The sequence below is a fragment of the Ostrinia nubilalis genome, chromosome 10 (assembly GCF_963855985.1).
Source record: "Ostrinia nubilalis chromosome 10, ilOstNubi1.1, whole genome shotgun sequence".
Taxonomy (NCBI): Eukaryota; Metazoa; Arthropoda; class Insecta; order Lepidoptera; family Crambidae; genus Ostrinia; species Ostrinia nubilalis.
Genome location: NC_087097.1, coordinates 10,375,927 through 10,389,559, shown reverse-complemented (window position 1 = coordinate 10,389,559; position 13,633 = coordinate 10,375,927). Strand labels below are relative to the sequence as shown.

General features: G+C 37.1%; 1 protein-coding gene across 2 annotated transcripts in view; it reads right to left on the bottom strand.

The window, feature by feature from the left end:
• Window positions 1-13,633, bottom strand: part of LOC135075170 (integrin alpha-PS1) — a 95,942-nt gene that overhangs the window by 5,072 nt on the left and 77,237 nt on the right. Inside the window, exons 2-9 of one of the 2 annotated variants that reach the window (XM_063969527.1) lie at window positions 6,637-6,764; window positions 5,868-5,891; window positions 3,079-3,208; window positions 2,878-2,991; window positions 2,552-2,763; window positions 1,706-1,931; window positions 922-1,318; window positions 451-831 (exon numbers count right to left, since the gene is read on the bottom strand). In XM_063969527.1, the coding sequence (XP_063825597.1) occupies window positions 451-831; window positions 922-1,318; window positions 1,706-1,931; window positions 2,552-2,763; window positions 2,878-2,991; window positions 3,079-3,208; window positions 5,868-5,891; window positions 6,637-6,764 (1,612 nt within the window). The remainder of the gene's footprint in view (window positions 1-450; window positions 832-921; window positions 1,319-1,705; window positions 1,932-2,551; window positions 2,764-2,877; window positions 2,992-3,078; window positions 3,209-5,867; window positions 5,892-6,636; window positions 6,765-13,633) is intronic. The other variant, XM_063969528.1, reaches the window with a different exon arrangement.

The window sequence follows — 13,633 nt, the reverse complement described above, 5'->3', positions numbered from 1 at the left end:
AATTAAGCAATTTTACAGTTTTCTTACTTCTTCAGTAATCTATCTATATAAATTAAAATGAATTGATATTCGTTAGTCTGATTAAAACTCGAGAACGGCTGGGCCGATTGAGCTGATTTTGGTTTTAAAATGTTTGTCGTAGTCCAGGGTAGGTCTAAACCGTGAGCAAATACGCGTGCGATATTGTTTTTCTGTGACACAAAATTCCACGCGGGGGAAGCCGCGGGCGGAAAGCTAGTTTGAAATAACGCTAGATTACAGGAAAATATTTTCATGAAAATAGCGGCAAGTTTACCAATGTTTCAGCAGCTCAGTCAAAGCAGCTGCTCGGCAATCGAATGGTTACGAGATCAAATTCCAATAAATGCAGTCTATTTTTCAAGTTTTAAGTTCGTTTGAATTGTGATTTAGAAATTATAATGTTGACTTTAAAATCTATAAGTTACTTACTTTGATTGGTGTCTGAATATCTCTAGTATTATTCTTCAGATAAACAATATGTTCTCGGCAGTCTTCAACGTCTTTCCCTAACCTAATCGTCTTATTGACTATATTACTTTTATCTGAATCAAAGAAAACCCTAGAGTACTTTCTGCCACCAGGGAAAGTTTCAGCTTCAATAACATAGTTTAACGTATGAACGTTAGTTTTAGTGGATTTGACTAGAGACTTGATGATGCAGCAGGCTTGGAAGTGGAAGCAGGTATAGTTGGCTCCAGGGTCTTTCTCACAACCCTGGACCGTGGGGTCGATGTTCATGATCGTATTTGTCGGTCGTACGGAGGTTTTGATGTCTATTATCGGCCGAGTTCGGATGAGAGCGACGCTGCTCTGTAAATAACAAGTTAAACATTATGTATGATGCCATAACTTATAGGTAGTCCTTCAATTTAAATTCACTTCAACTGATGATAAACTTACATTTTCGTATGCGCCAACGAGTAAATCAGGGTATCCATTGTCATCCAGATCTACACCACCTGATAGAGAATACCCGAAAGTCCTCAACGTTATCGGCAAAGACTCCGCCTTTATAACTTGGTCAGGTTTTGTCTTCAAGCCCTGTTTCCTGTCTCCCATATGAATGTATACCACTCCTTGTCCTTCATACGGACTTCCGATAGCTATGTCTTCACATCCATCTTTGTTTAGATCACCAGCATTTGCGATGGTGATACCAAACTGGGACTCTTGTTTACCAGTTAGTCGAACGTCATATTTGGATTTAAAACTATATTTGTCGTTGAGGTATAAATACACTGCACCGCCAGCATCACGAGAGAAGTAGAAGGGTGCACCAACTAAAAGATCTGGCGTTCTGTAATAAAATGTTACAGGTTTATTATATATTTCCTTAACGTGTAAGTTTTCTAGGTTCCACCTAGTTACAAAGTTAATGCTGCCTTCACACATTGGTTCTATATTACAGATTGACTATTGGTGCCAATACACACATCGTTATTGGACAGAACATAAACATAAACAAATGTAACCTAACGACCAGTAGCCAACGCCAACCCAAACAATGTCGATTTTTATGACACGATCAATGGCAAAGGGAATGACGAAGGGGCTAATAATAAGAACTAGAATTTATTGTTGGTCTGAAAGGTAATAAGGTAGATGCAATAAGGGGCCAAGCTAGGACTTAACTACATATTTTAATGTGTAAACTAAGCATAAAGAAACACAAAAGTTCATTTACCCATCTCCATTCACATCTGCCGATGAGACTTCATAACCAAAGCTGGAACCAAATTGCTCCCCTTTGAAGAGCTGAGCGACTTTGAGGATATCGATGTCGGTGCGAGTCCAGTCCTTGATGATGGGTTTGCTGAAGATCACCACTTGTCCTGTTCCTTGGGCTCTCGGCGCACCCGCTGCGTAAGATGGCTTTGGGCCGAAAAAGTTGGCTCCTATTACTGACATACCTGAAATCAAATCAGTTGTTTACAATCAATTTCTAAAAACAAAAGATAATTGTATTTTTTCTACAATAGAGAGTAAATAAATCATCATTAATTATATCGAGAATGCACTCCACCTATACGTTTACGAAAATAATTAAATGTATCCAATGGATTAAAAGCAACCGCTCCTCACCACAAGCATGCTTTTGTATTGCTTTTAAAAAGCATAAGGGCGTGCTTTTGTGAGCGCACCAGTCTTTATACCACAACGCGTTTGTATCATTTGTATGTGAGCGTACTGTGAGTCTGGAATGAGGCGTGTGGGCGCGCTATTATGCGCATACGCTTGGTGTTTCGATACAAATAAAACGCAATCTGCACTTTAATTACCATATAAGAAACGAGACGAGATTTACATTATGGCGGCGTGAGATTTTAGGAGTCTACCTCAGATTACTAGTGTCACTAGGACACATAACGTAGGTTAAAACAAAAATTATACAAAACTTGACAACAGGCTAGAGTGAACTGGATGCGTGTGGCCAGGGACAGAAGTTGGTGGAGGGTTGAAGAGGATGCCTATGTTCGATCGAGGGCGAACCCTCTAAAGGCTGTTATAGATAGATAGATACAAAACTTACCCAAGTAACTGTATTTCTCCACAGGGCTGGCCCCATCTCCCACAGGCGCCATGTAGACGACGTGGTCCCGAGCCAGTACGTCATCACTGGCGTCTTGAGTGAAGATCGTGCCCCGCCAAGCATACGGTCCAGGACTGCCCATCAGTATGGTGTCGTCACCCAAGAACGAACTACTCGTACCCACTTGGCAGAACGCAAATTCTTCATGTTCTCTGAAAATATTAAAGTTCTCTTTATGAATATTACAATTCATTTGTTTTTGTCTTAGATAATGGTCTCAAATAGGTAGTAAACAATTTTTAGGGGTACCTAGGTGTTTTATTTACCTTGCGACAGGACGGCCTTTACACGGTTCCCAAATGTCAGCCAATTTCAGCTGGTTATCCAACATATAGCAAAGTCCTTGTCCATATTGAGATTCCCCCACTTTACGAATGTATCTGAAAATCGCACAAAGAAATCGAATAAGAACAATGACACAATTTAGCTTTATAAAGTCGATATCAAATTCTAAAATTAGGTAATACCTGTGGGCACAGACAACAGCTTTCTTTCCAGGACCCTGACTTCTGACTGATACTCCGAGCCACTGCCCCTTTTTGATCTCATCAGGATGGGGCGCCGACAAGTTTACAAGTGATGGGTCCGTACCTATAACTGTCAAAACAACATCAGTATACTCAGACAAAAGAGCTCTAACACATAAATTAAAAGCGCCAAAATATTAGAAACTTTTGCCAAAATTATAGTAGCAAACAATGCTTAACATAAATTAATAATCATTATTCATTAAAACTGCAACTTTAAAATCCAAAAGCTCGATTAGACACAAAGATAATATTGGTCATGAAATATTTAGGCTTGGCCTATTAATTCATACCGGGTTATGTAAATTCCACCCAAACACAGAATAAACAGTAGTAGTAAGGTAAAGAGTAATTCAATTTAAAATTATTCAAGCAAAATCAACCGAAGACTTATTATACAACAGATTGTTGGTTTTGCTTCAAACAAAAAATATAATCAATCCCAATTTCTAAGTCTTGGTAAACTTGGCAAATGCAAAGCTTTGCAACCAGGCGTGTATGATGCTAGAAAAAATACAGAATATGGAGTATAATTGAGTTGAACAATCGTGCTAATGAGAAATCGTCTACAAAATAAAAGGTAAAACATGCATTTCAATCATATCTTCGATCGGAAAGTAGCCTAGCTAAGTATTTAAAGAAGAAACGGTGATCTTGTGTAGGCGTTAAGGTGACGATAAAACTGCTGCGAACCTGAAATAAATCTGTGAAGATACGGCTAAACATGTGGTCTCGGGTTAATAGACGTTATCGAGGACTACTTATGTTAATTTAGAGCTGATACTGTCGTCATTAATGATGGCCGATTCGTTAGAACACCAGAAAGGACACCAATTATGCTTTGAATTAGATATAGATACGACTATTATGTTAAATCTATTAAGTTAATCGGCCCATGTTACATTTTGATTATTTTTGTTAGATGATAGTAGAGTTACTACAAAACCAGATATATCTTGGTTTTGTTATTTCAATTGAATACATTCTTGTTCCAATTTTGTAATGTTTATTAATTTCAAATATGTTATTAACTTTTATTAATACCAGTCACCTTCAACGTTTCTCTTCATGTTAGCTGCTCAGTTGTGTAATTTCAATGATCACTTTATTATAAACTCAATGCATATTATTGCTTTAAACAAGGATAATGTTTTCATTCTAATAAGCTTATTCTAATCGATGAAATAATCTAAATTGTTTACTATTTTATTACGTACGTCATGTGCACTAATATCTACGAGACTAACATAGGTTGTGATGTTTATTACATTGAGTACATAGCTCAAGCTTGTGATGGTGCTTTTGCAAGCAGTTAGTGCTGTTTTATTGTATTTATTTACATGCAGGATTTATACAGTTAAAATAAATGGTTAAAAAAATATTGCGAAAGTCTAAATCCTGCAAGTAATTGTGCTAAATATGTTGGAGTCTAATGCAAAATAAAACTTAAATGGCGAGTTAGTGATGCACATGCGTTTATATAAAGTTATACAGTGTGAGTCACGTTAAAGTGTACATATGAAAATAGATGAAACTAGTCCTATTTTTATTGACAAAAAAGAGGTCAAAGAATTTTTGAGATTTTTTTTTAATTTTTTATGGAATTTTTTTTCTTCCAATTACTTATTGTAAAAAAAACGTAATAACTTTTAAACTAAGCGGTATATCCTGATAAAATAAAAACAGTAATAATGCTAAATAACAGGCAATACTAAAAAAATACATAAAATACACAAAAAAGGCCAACAAATAATAAAAAATGATACTTTTTGAAAAAAATCTGCTTAAAAATTCGTGTTTTTTTGGTTATTTGTTAAATTTCTCAAAAAAATGCCCCTATAACCGGTAGTTTTTATTACTTTGTATTATTCTCTATCGTATTACCTTCGTAAACCCAAAAATCGCATGTCTCTATCCCTATCACAACGTTTGCAATGATCGTTTGAACTAAGCCTCTCCGGGCGCGCCATTCAACGCTTCGTTAACAACAAAACTGAAAATGGCTCTAGATTTGTAATTTTGATAAAGACAAGTTAGATTTCAAACAAAAACAAAAGATTTCGAAGTAAAATAAACATTTTAGTTAAAATTAAAATTGTCTCTACCTGTAGCGGAGAATAATGTTGTGGCAGGCCTTTGTTCAAACGATCATAGCAAATGTTGTGATAGGGATAGAGGCATGCGATTTTTGGTTTTACAAAGATAATACGATAGAGAACAATAAAAAGTAATAAAAACCACCGGTTATAGGGGCATTTTTTGGAGAAATTTATCAAATAACCAAAAAAACACGAATTTTTAAGCAGTTTTTTTTTCAAAAAGTATCATTTTTTATTATTTGTTGGCCTTTTTTGTGTATTTTATGTATTTGTTTAGTATCGCCTGTTATTTAGCATTATTACTGTTTTTATTTTATCAGGATCTACCTCTTAGTTTAAAAGTTATTACGTTTTCTTTACAATAAGTAATTGGAAGAAAAAAAATTCTATAAAAAAATAAAAAAAAATCTAAAAAAATTTTTGACATCTTTTTTGTCGATAAAAACAGGTCTAGTTTCATCTTTTTTCATATGTACACTTTAACGTGACTCACACTGTATACGGTCGGAACCTTCAGGCAAATGTCTGTCGGAATGAATTAGTAAATAAATCAAAAGTACAGCGATTAGTCGATATTAGTTCAAGAGCAGATGATTAAGATAAAGGGGCTTGAGACCACAGCTCACTTACTCGTCCTTATTTGGCCGTACTTCGCTGTTTGGGGCACCACCGACAAAAGACAACAGTTTAGTTAAAACTTATTAATTACAACTTAACCTGACTGAGAGTTTTACAATTTTTTTACTTTGTTTTATAAAAAGTTGCCCTAGACATTTAATTTTTTGTATGTACACATATCGCTGAAAACAATTGCATGGGTAATACCGTACGTGTACTAAATGGTTGTCGAAAATGTTGCTGGCTATAATCTATTAGCTAAGTGAATTCTAGTCACTATTGTAGTGTTTTTAAACTATCTTGTGATTTGTGATTAACTAACACACGTGGATAACTATTATGTAGTCTACGAAAAACTCTACTTCAGTTTCGTCTTACTACTTATATTCTTTCCATTATTTATAAAGCTTTTATACATATCAGTTATTTGAATTTTGATATCACAAGATTCCTACATAGTGTGTACTTATCTATGCTAGATATTAAAACCAAATCATTTCACCAAACTTCGTTTAAACATCAGATTAGTAAGAAAATTTTGGAAAAGAAAACACCAAAGTAAAAGTAATCAGTGCATATAGATATATCTTTTGCTTTGCAATGGTTGAATTTTCTCACGAAAAGTTCATGAAAATACACGATGCGTTTAAATGAAGTTTATGATGTGATCATAAGCGTGACGTCACTATACGTGTCTGACCTCTTGCTACGGAATATCTCGGCCAGTGTTACAGAGAGGTCAGTGCTGACGTCATGAGTGATGGAGCAGGACGGTACTCACTCCTCAAGCCGTCGGTGATGACCTGCTCGCAGTCTCTCACAGCTGGAGTCAGACCACATTTCCAGAGGGCGCCTGACTGCGATGTGTTGGGTTGAAGGTTCTGGCCAAGCGGAGCCCCGACTAGCAACCTGAGGAAGAAAGAAACAAAAGGTTTTTATTATCATCATCAACATCTGGTCATTTAGTCTCCACTGCAGGAGACGACCCTGTCAGAACCGTAAAGTTTCTTCTAAGACTAAGTCAAGTTACGATAAGAATTATGTTTCGTCTGGTTCTAATTTATCAAAAATCTATCCAACAAAGCTTGACTTGCTTTTTCAACCTTTAATTTTTAATGGCTAATGATTCACCTTCTTGTCTCTATCTAATATTTTATCGAAGTGATCGAGGCTAAACAATTTCTTGTTGACTTGACAATAACGACTTTCGTCTCGTTAACTACATAATAACGTTATGCGCTTGAAATACGCTTGAAAATAACAAAAACTATATAATTGAATAAAATTACAGCTAAGTTGATGACGTCAGCATACAGGTCGTTAGCGAGACGCGTGTGATTACGGTGCTGCCGTGGTCTTTCATTACGACATTATGGCAGTAATGAGGATGGTTGGGCCACAGAGAAGACAATTTGCTTGGCTAACTAAGCGTGACTCGATGTTTGGAACGCTAGATGGTGAATATTAGTAAATTGACAACAAAAACTTCTAATACTTTTTTATCACTTTTGATTGTTTAAAGTATTTTGGTAAAACTACTATTTGCTTATGATTGCCTCTGTGTGTCTTGTAGTAAAAACTATGTTTTATATATCGTCGTTGTTTAGTAGTAACTAAGGAAACCTACATTTGAGAAAAGCAATGATCATTAGGTTCAATTATAATAACATGATCGTCCAAATTAGCATGAAGCTTTGATTGGTGAAAAATGAATACAAATATTCTTATTTTTTCTGTCATCAATAGTCATTTAAAGTATAGGTAGTCAAATTATAATAAGCAGCTAGTTCTATAATCTACTGCAATTATAAAACCTAACCTATACTTACAGGAATATATATTCAAAGCATTTGCATAGAGATCTTATATGGGCATAATAACGTAATAGCTGAGATGCTTGTTGATCCCGGCACAGCTTAATTAGACCCACATTAGCATCGAACCCGGCACTCATTGTCTTCCCGATAAGGATCGCGAACATCATGCGCCCTTATAGCTTATACCCCGCGTTGAACGTGGGTTAGTGATTTTAATGGCTATAACATGCTTAGGTTTAGAATGAGAATTTTTTACAATGTATTGGGTACCTATATGATTTTTGAAAACTTATTTTACCTATGGAGACGTCATAAAGGAGTGTAATATAAAAGCACATTATTTTAATATGGGTAACTTATTATTTCATTTGAACCAAAGAAAAAGTTTTTATTTTGTTTTAAAAGTTCCAGTTACACATTTTTTTTTTGCAAAATCGTACTTATCTGTATACTATTCCACTGTATTTTGGTTGATGTGGCGTTGTCTGCACATTATTATCTCTAAAATGACTAAAGTAAAACTATAAATTATTACAGCCCGTATTTTTGGCTTGCAACTGTCCCACTAATTATTCAAGCCATCGATCATCTCGCAACGAATCGATCGCGCGCGCGCTCGATCTATGGCAAATAACTGACTCTACATTCAATTTAGCATTGGTCACGGGCAGCGGAACTTATTATTATATGCGAGCCTACCGCAAGCCCTGCGTTTAAATTAACATAAATCATATCTAATGCCGCGTTCGCCAGCGTTCATTGTAATGGGACTACTCGGTGTCTATTATAAATAGTTTCTGTACCCAGAACCAGTAGTGGGGCTATGAATAAACTAGTAGGCTTATTATAAGCGATAATACCACTGCATTCTACAAGATAAACCTTCAGCTAACTATTCCACGAACACGTTATTCAAATTGTCCCATAATGTAGGGATGAGAAAATAGAGTAAGTAGACCGACTCTACTTACTACCAAGAGATACGATGCAATGTTATGGGTTTCAATGCAACGGTTAATTCTTATGTTCACTTATGAAAAAATAGGTCATCCAGGTATCAACTTTCATTTATCTATTGTTCCTAATCTCCAAATAACAAAAGCAACACCCACGTCCCAAAGGTGAACGTACCCTAACAATATGAATAAATGAAACACAACTAACAATTAAGACTTCATTGTTTTGCTTCGTGTTGCAACGTTTCCTTATCTAAACATTTCTTTAGCGTCGCCCCGAGAAAGCTCGCTCTAAATTCAAAACAAACGCAACGTCGGAGTTGCACTAAAAGCTGATAACTTTCCCGCGTGGGTAGATGGAGGCGTAATTTTTATAACTGCAAAAGGCAATCGGTCAAACCCTCATGACCAATTTGTAGCACAAAGGGTTCGTTTATGGTGCAACGCGCTCCGAGCCCACATCGCATCGATCGCGCCCTCATAGAGTTTGCGCCTACGCTGCTCATTTATCATCGGCCAGAAAACGTCTCCGGCGATTGTAAGCCAATATGTTTGTAGGCAAAACTTTATCCTGCCATTAGTCGGAGCAGCGTAAACACAATCTATCGTCTATAAAAGACCGCTCCCTGAACACGTCTCGTATATCGTATCCTTGGCCACGCCCGGCCCTGGGGCGGCGAATCGCCATCAATACGCTATCTATCCTTGACATCGCCCGATAACCATGCCAATGCATAAGCATTTAGATAGCGATTACAATAGAAATGCATTTCGTGGGTGGTTATCAATCTTCCAAACTGGGCGCAGAATGTCATTCGTTTTGTCGGCGAGATTGTTGTTCTTAAAATGGTACGGTCGCCGTTTGTAACAAATAGTTTAAATTCCGTTCACGCTACAGTCAAAAAGATTACGTGTTGCCTACTGCATGTAACGGCATCTACACCAAAACTACGCCTTTAACTCTACTATCGGCATTACTATAAACGTATTCCGATAATAAAGTGCCGTCTACTACAGACGTTGATGTGAGCAGGTGATAAATAATAGTAAACAACTCAGACAAGTATCCACTTCTCATAAATTCAATCAACGCGGCCCATTCAGAATGTCTTCATCGCAGTAGCGGAAATAAAATAGTGATCTATCGTAAGGAGTATTCGATTAACTCAATTGCGGGATCAAAGAGCGGTGGCACGGCGATGGCGCGATAGCAGTGAATTGGAGCCGACTGGACTCGAATAGGCGCGAGTGGACTCGAATAAAGACTCGATTGTTTATCGGATAGAATATCGAGAAATGTGTGCAAACTAGAAATACTCGTATGTAGGTGGTTAGAGTCATAAGGGTCAAAGAGCAATGATTGCTTAGCAAATAAAATGCTGAAAGTCAATAATACATTTCTAAAAGGCTTACAAAACAAAGTTTATTAATTAAACATTAGTTGCAACTGTTTAAGATAACTTTAAGATAAATAATTATGTCTTATTACAACCATACCGTCATTAAAAGTATTCTGGGAAGTTAAAAGCTCCGTGTCGTAAAAGCAGATCTTAGATGTAAGTACTCTTTTAATTCAATCTGATAATCTTAATGATAATTAACATTAGCTGTGATGTAGTTTGTTACTTTACTTGTTTGACAAGAGTTACAGTCGATTTTAACATAATTAACTAATATCACTAACTGTATAAATAAGGATAAATAAGTCTCTGGTATTAACGCTTTCAATTAATTGAAATAAAATAAGCTTCAAAAGTATTAAGCAGGTAGGTACTTTCATAATTTACCAGAAGGGAAAAAGATAAAAATACCCGTAAGTTTCATATTGAATCTTCACAAGTGCGGATGCGGTTTGTGCGGTATGAAACAAGACACTCGGAGTATTAATAACGCACGTTTCATGTTAAAATTAATGGGATTGGAACGACATACCAGACCTAATGAAAAGCGACGACATTACACTTAATATCACATAGCTGAAAAACTTTTCGTGAATTTAGGATCTGTTTTAAGGCATAGCATTGTTTAAGTTCTATCACCACGTAAGTCATTTTTAGCAACTATTCAGATTGGACGAAACGATAAGTAGATAGACCTATTTATTGTTGGAAGATAAAGTTGGTATTTCTTACACTAACCAACTTTTTACGACACGACAAACTCGCTATCTTTTTTTACAACAGTATGTGCATGTGCTTACAATACTATTTCATGGGAAACTCCTGTAAAAAGCACAAAAATCACATAACTCAATACTATTAAACTTCACATCAACATGAAAGCTTTAAGTGTTTCACTGAAAACAGCCCGACTTCATTGAAAAGTCATCAAGTGTCTGTCTCGCGGCGCGCGCGCATCATCGCCGGTGGTCCCGCCGCAAATAGCGCCTTCGGCCATTGTCCAAACTTTATTGTCAGAGACATCTTCAACCAATTCCATTAACCTTGCAACTGCTATTGTTAACCTTAACATACGAAGTTAAGGTTTAAATTGATTTTCGAGGAAACCAACGACAGTTCTGAAGGTTTGACAGGACAAGTCAAAATATTGCGCTTGGTAAGAATTTGTTTCTATTGTCAATATGTAGTCCAGTAGAATTAGCTTTTAAATCGGAAATAATTCCTACAAAAGATTTTATTGTTTTAATGGCTTCATTGGTTGCCCATTAAGACTCTCCTAAGTTTTCGACTTCGACGGAGTTGTGCTTAAGTGGTGGGGGCCCCCGAAAGAGGCATTTTTTCGGTTTTCCGGTTATACCGCGTAAAGGACTTACCCTATCAAAAAGTGGTCTTCATGACGGTTGAAGGGCACTTAATCCTGCATTGAATAAGACCAAATTCATATGTTTTGGACAAACCGTTCTCGCGCTAAAGTTCGACAAAGTAGAAAATGTACGTATAATTAATGACCCTCTCCACGTCCAATGGTTTGTTACCCACAGGCTTCCAAGTCTTGAAAAGGGCCACCTCAACCAGTGTAACCCTATCAAGGCTTACGAGCTTGATGCGCCTATCCTTGTTCGTCCCAGCCGTTCCTTAACTGCGGTTGCTGCACCTCTTCCTGGCACTCACCTGAACGACTCTGTGTTACCTACTGTGGCTGCCCCTCTTCCTTGTATCCTCCTGCATGACTACGTTGCCTAGCCGTATGCCTGGTCTAAGGTTCGACGCCAAAAATCAACAACAACAAGTTCATATTAAAACGCTGAAGAGTTTTTTGTTTGTTTGTTTGAACGCGCTAATCTTAAGAATTACTAGTTTGATTGAAATCATTATTTTTGTGTTGAATAGCTCATACATTGAGGAAGGCTATAGGATATATACAATCACTCTACGACTAATAGAGGCGAAGCAGTAAAGAAAAATGTTGCAAGCACGGGAAATAGTATTTAAACTATTTTCACTCGTACGAAGTTGATTTTGTGGCGTCGAACCTTGGACCAGGCATATGGCTAAGCAATGAAATCGTACAGGAGGGTACAAGGAAGAGGGGCAGCCACATTAGGTAACACAGAGTCGTTCAGGAGAGTGCCAGGAAGAGGTGCAGCAACCGCAGTTAAGGAACGGCTGGGACGAACAAGGATAAGCGAATCAAACTCGTGAGCCTTGTTAGGGTTACACTGGTTAAGGCGACCCATTACAAGGCTTGGAAGCATGTGGGTAACAAGCCATTGGACGTGGAGAGGGTAATTAATTATACGTATATTTTCTACTTTGCCGAACTTTAGCGCGAGAACGGTTGGTCCAAAACATATGAATTTGGTCTTATTCAATGCAGGATTAAGTGCCCTTTAACCGTCATGAAGACCACTTTTCGATAGGGTAAGTCCTTTACGCGGTATAACCGGAAAACCGAAAAAACGCCCCTTTCGGGGCCCCCACCACTTAAGCACAAATCCGTCGAAGTCGAAAACTTAGGAGAGTCTTAATGGGCAACCAATGAAGCCATTAAAGCAAAAAAATCTTTTGTAGGAATTATTTCCGATTTATTCAATTTTTGTGTTTAATTCTACTGGCCTAATGTGGAAAGGTACAAGATACATAAAGTTACCTTCAGAATAGGATCCTTAGAGTGAGGCCATAAAATTTTGTAGTCTGTACTGCCATATGTAATGTCCAGGACCATCCAATTTGTTAAATGTCAAGGATATTGTTGTTTATGTAAAAAGGCATAAGTAATATTGGGTACCGACCCTACGTGTACTACGTGGCTCATATCTAACTATTATCTATGCAAACGCTGAACGAAGAATGAACTCATAAACTACAAAGCATTTAAATAAAGACGTGGAAAATGAAGCGGCGATATTATAAGAGCTTTTAGCAGTAGGCACGCGCGATCGCCGTGTGTGGTTCAAATTGTATGGAAATGAGTCAGCGAACCACTCCATGCAAATTTGTTCCTTGTCCTCAAAAGTTGCCTGCAACAAATTGCTGAAGATACAGACTAGTTGCTGACAGCTTTGGAAGATGCACTGGAAAGTTGCAACTATGAAATAGGTTGACTATAATCCTCGAAGTCAATGGTACAGTAAGTAATGACGTTAGCTTTTAGTCGCAGTTCCATTGGTTTTTCCATTCCAGATTTGGTTGTTACTAATTGAATCTTCTCTATATCGAAGACCTACTCGACGACAAAAAAATGATGGTACTTACTCCAAAACAGTTAGTACCTACATGACACTGGAATGAAAATAATAAAGGAATATAAAACACGACAACAAGGGGAAAGCTTTGTAAAGTATAATTAATAAAAACATGTAAATATCCCCAAAGTATATCTAATTAATTTACTAAAACTTATCGCGGTCATCAATCGTTGTTTTCCCCATTAGGGCTCACATGCCCGCTACATTTGAAGCGGAGCGTAACCTCTCAATTAACTTCCCATAATTACTCCATGTACACGAACAAATCGTGACCGAAACAGGCATGTCAACGATGGGGTTTTGTTCCTTTACAACCGCTAACAACCGCTATGTATCCCACACAAAAGTACACCTTAT